General features: G+C 49.6%; 1 protein-coding gene across 1 annotated transcript in view; it reads left to right on the top strand.

The window, feature by feature from the left end:
• The window catches only part of LOC104513644 (dedicator of cytokinesis protein 7-like), a gene marked incomplete at its 3' end in the record, with an annotated part of 6,255 nt that extends 2,658 nt beyond the window's left edge, over positions 1-3,597 (top strand). The window contains exons 3-6 of the mRNA XM_010157073.1: positions 147-383; positions 1,315-1,458; positions 2,322-2,428; positions 3,430-3,597. Of these exons, the coding sequence (XP_010155375.1) occupies positions 147-383; positions 1,315-1,458; positions 2,322-2,428; positions 3,430-3,597 (656 nt within the window). The remainder of the gene's footprint in view (positions 1-146; positions 384-1,314; positions 1,459-2,321; positions 2,429-3,429) is intronic.
• Between the last annotated feature and the right edge of the window lie 525 nt (positions 3,598-4,122).

The following is a 4,122-nucleotide window of genomic DNA, read 5'->3' on the forward strand; positions in this document are numbered from 1 at the left end:
GGAAGGTGTCCCTGCCCATGGCAGGGGGGGGGACTGGGGGGGCTTTAGTGTCCCTTCCCACCCAAACCGTTCCATGAAATGCAGGGTCTAGCCAGCTCTGCCCTGGCACTGTGCCTCACCGCGCATGCCTGGGTTCCCTCCTGCAGGCCTACATTCAGATCACCTACGTGGAGCCGTACTTTGACACGTACGAGATGAAGGACAGGATAACTTACTTCGACAAAAACTACAACTTGCGGCGCTTCATGTACTGCACACCCTTCACGCTGGACGGCCGGGCTCACGGCGAGCTGCACGAGCAGTTCAAGCGCAAAACAATCCTGACCACATCCCACGCTTTCCCGTACATTAAAACCAGGATAAACGTCATCCACAAAGAGGAGGTGAGGCCTGCGCGCTCAGGGGCTTCCTCCGCTTGGAGGGAGCTGTTACACGAGACAGAGGGGAGTGGGTGTTGCTGAAACTCCAGCGTAACATACCGTTGTATGTGTGTAGTTTGGTAGCATGGCCACGTCCCTTCGTACCACCACGTTAACACAGATGCACCCTCCTGGCCATCACCTTTCGTCTCTGCTAAAGATGCAGAAATTCAGCGGAGAGCGAGAGCAGGGGTTGTGCACGAGACCCCTTGGGTTTGATTTTAAGCATGCCTTGCTCCTGTTGAACTTTTCCCTGTTCCTGTTCTACCTAAACCAAAGCCAGGCCAGTTTAGCAATGCGCTGTGTCCTGCCACCTCTGTCACCAGCTGGTAAACTCAGGGGCCCTTGGTGAGCTGTGTGGTGCACACTGCTCCTTTCTGTTCTGCTTGAACATGTGTCCTGTTGCTCCATGTTTCAGCTCATGCACATGGCCTCATCGGACCCAGGCCAGTGGGGTCCTGAGGCCTTACAGGGAGGTTTATCCCAAGGCTAGGTTAATTTTTCAGGGGTAGATAGGAGCTGATGTGATGCCTGGGACACAGAGGAGATGCGTTTTCATGCAGGGCAGGGCACCTGCAGGTGTTCAGGCACTGGCACAGTGCTGTAACCGTGGGCAGTTGGGTGCAGTGACCCCAGAGGGACACAAGCGATCTCAGAAAGCTCTTGGTTACCCAGATGTTGAAACACATTTAAAAATCAGACTTTTTCTTGATGTTCTTAAACCAAGACTAAGAGGGTGTGTTTCCAAAGTGCTTTTGTCCAGGCTGTCAGCCGTGTTGGTGTCCTCCACCACTTCAGTATGCCGCCCCAAGGCGACCTTGGGGTCTCTGACAGCCCGTGTCTGGTTGGCAGTCTCAGCCATAACAAGCCTCCTCTGTTCTGGCTACTTGTTTAGATCATTTTGACGCCCATCGAAGTTGCCATAGAGGACATGCAGAAGAAAACACAGGAGTTGGCTTTTGCAACCCACCAAGACCCTGCGGACCCAAAGATGCTGCAGATGGTGCTGCAGGGATCAGTAGGTACCACAGTAAATCAGGTGAGGATTGCTGCCTGGACTGGAGACACTGGGGTAGTGCCTATCGCGCGGTGCAGTGGATGCTCAGCATTGGGGCCTATTTCTAAATTACCTTGGGGTTTATTTTTCCCCATTCAGGCTGTGTTTAAGGTCACTGGTGGGTCTAGACGGGCTGCTCTTGGTGACTTTGCAATTTCAGCCCTGAAAATGGGGTTGGATTTGGAAAGTGATTGAGTCGAGCCAGCCCTCCTCCCTCAGTTACCTCTCCTGCCTGGCATTTGCAGTTGTTTCTGCCTGCTTTTCCCTCTCCCTTAAAAAAAAAATAGTTTTATTACTTTCCCTTTGGTTAGCCAGGCTCTCCTGGGTGGAAATAGGATTGTGTCCTGCTGTGGTTTTTGCACAAAATGGAAAGCAAAATGAGTGAATGGAGAAACACTGGGGAAAAACTGAGGGAATGCGAGTAAAGCTTTACTAACACACAAGCTGGAAGAAAATCAGCTGGAGTTTCAAGCTCTGGGTTGAGTTTGCAGTGCTGGCGAACACGGCCTTGGTTCCATCTGCATTGTTTAAACTTCGTCTTATCTGTGAGCTGAGCAGACTTCAACGGAAGTCCTTATAAGAGAAAACAAATGGGCTATCTGTGCATTTTCTCACACTGTTTTCCAAAAGTTTTATTTAAAAACAAAAGAAAAACCATGAAAAGAGGTTCAATTGCCGTGATATTTGGTGATTTATGCCAGATTCACAAGCTGCAGTGCTTCAAGATGCATTCTGTAAGGAAATTGTTGCATTTTGCGCATGTTTCTATGTGCAAGAAGTTGTTTCAGCAGTTGGGTAAGACAGATGGTCCCAAGAAACTTACTTTTTCTCTTCTGCTCCTAAAGGGACCATTAGAAGTTGCGCAGGTTTTCTTGTCTGAAATACCCAACGATCCAAAGCTCTTCAGACATCACAACAAGCTACGGCTCTGTTTCAAGGACTTCACGAAAAGGTATGGAGTGTTGTCTTCAAGCTGCGTGGCAGACGCAGTTATCGCAGCCACAGCAGACAGGGGTATCCAGAGAGAGGAGTATCCCTGTTGTAACTCCGTCTGTCCCATTCCCGTGTGCAGCTGTACCTCAGCTGCCCGGTTGGTTCCCTGTTTCCCTGGTGCTGCAGGTCCATGATTTAAGTCGCATCAAGTGGCTGACGTTGCTTGGCTTTGCTGTTTGAATTAGTGATCAGAGTGCAGTTGTGAGCAAGCGTTCCCGTTTCAGAAAACACAGCCAGCCACGCTGGCACCAGTGAACTCACAGCTTGGCAGGAACAGGAGAAACTGCTGAACTGGCTGGGAGATTTTGTTTCCCTCTGAAGTGAATTTCTCCACACAGAGTGGAAGCATGCTGGCACAATTCTCTCAAGAAATGTGCTGGCTGCTCTACTTCCCTCTGGAGTAGTGCAAACTGCAGACTGAGTCCAGCATCTTTTGCAGGCACCAAAAACTAAATATATATATAACACAGAAATAAAAATGTTCCATGCAAAGAGACCCAGGGGCACAATAGTGTAATACACAGCAGTGACGATACTGTTCTTTGTCTAAATTACATCTTTTTAAGCAGAAGAGTTGCTGATGAACATCTCATTGTCTGCTATTTTTAATCTTTCCTGGGGAGAGCAGTACATCTATCCATCCTTAAATGCTCTTGGACTGGAGTGGCTATGTGGAGATCAGGTTTTCCCTTCTCTTCAGAGAGGATAAACGTAACTGGAGAGTAAATTAAACTAAAAAAGGAGTTGTCAGAGTGAAATGGAAATGGGAAATATGAGTCCCTCTCCTTTTCCCCTGGATGCCAAACGGTTTAGCTGAGTCTTTATTACCCCGAAGACAAGGTAGGGAGGGATCGTGTGTCATTGCAGAGGAACAGAAGGCCTGTCTTTGTACCGTGAGCAAGTCCGTAGCAAGCAGGTCCTTTCTGAAGCGCCCGCGTTTCACAGGCTTTTGTTTTCTAGGTGCGAGGACGCTCTGCGCAAGAACAAGAGCCTGATCGGTCCAGACCAAAAGGAGTATCAGCGAGAACTTGAAAGGAATTACCACCGGTTGAAGGAAGCTCTGCAGCCCTTGATAAACAGAAAGATCCCACAGTTGTACAAGGCGGTGCTGCCGGTCACTTGCCACAGGTGGATACTTGATTTTACTCTTTCAGCAGAGAGCAGGACGGTGTAGAAGGGGGGTGTCTCATCTTCCCAGTGAACCTGTGACATCTATTTGTTTCCAATTGTGGCTCTTTTGGCTGTGTCCATCCCTTTCCCCTTCTGTCCCTGTCCCAGCAGGTATGGTAGGTGCTGTTTGCAACGCTCCCTGTTGTTCCTCATCGTGACAGTATCTTTTTTCAGCCTACATCCCATTCTGTTTCGATTCAAAACCACCCTCAGTGGGACAGGACTTTGACACTTGTTTATTCCCAGTGAAACTGGGCTGAAGAGCTCTGGGGGCAGGCAGGGTGGAAAAACAGTTGGTGTCTTCCATGCTGGAAGACCCCTAAGCTGGAGCCTGAGCTTTAGTTTGTCTGCAACGAGACTGAGCATGAAACCCCCACGGGGAGTGTTTGAAGCAGGTCAGAGCCCGTAGCTGTAACCCACTGTCCCCAGTTGCGGCTGGGCTGGGGGTCTTGGGGTCTGTGAAGTTTCTGACAAGGCTCTGGC

The sequence above is a fragment of the Eurypyga helias genome, unplaced genomic scaffold (genome assembly GCF_000690775.1).
Source record: "Eurypyga helias isolate BGI_N326 unplaced genomic scaffold, ASM69077v1 scaffold16188, whole genome shotgun sequence".
Classification (NCBI taxonomy): Eukaryota; Metazoa; Chordata; class Aves; order Eurypygiformes; family Eurypygidae; genus Eurypyga; species Eurypyga helias.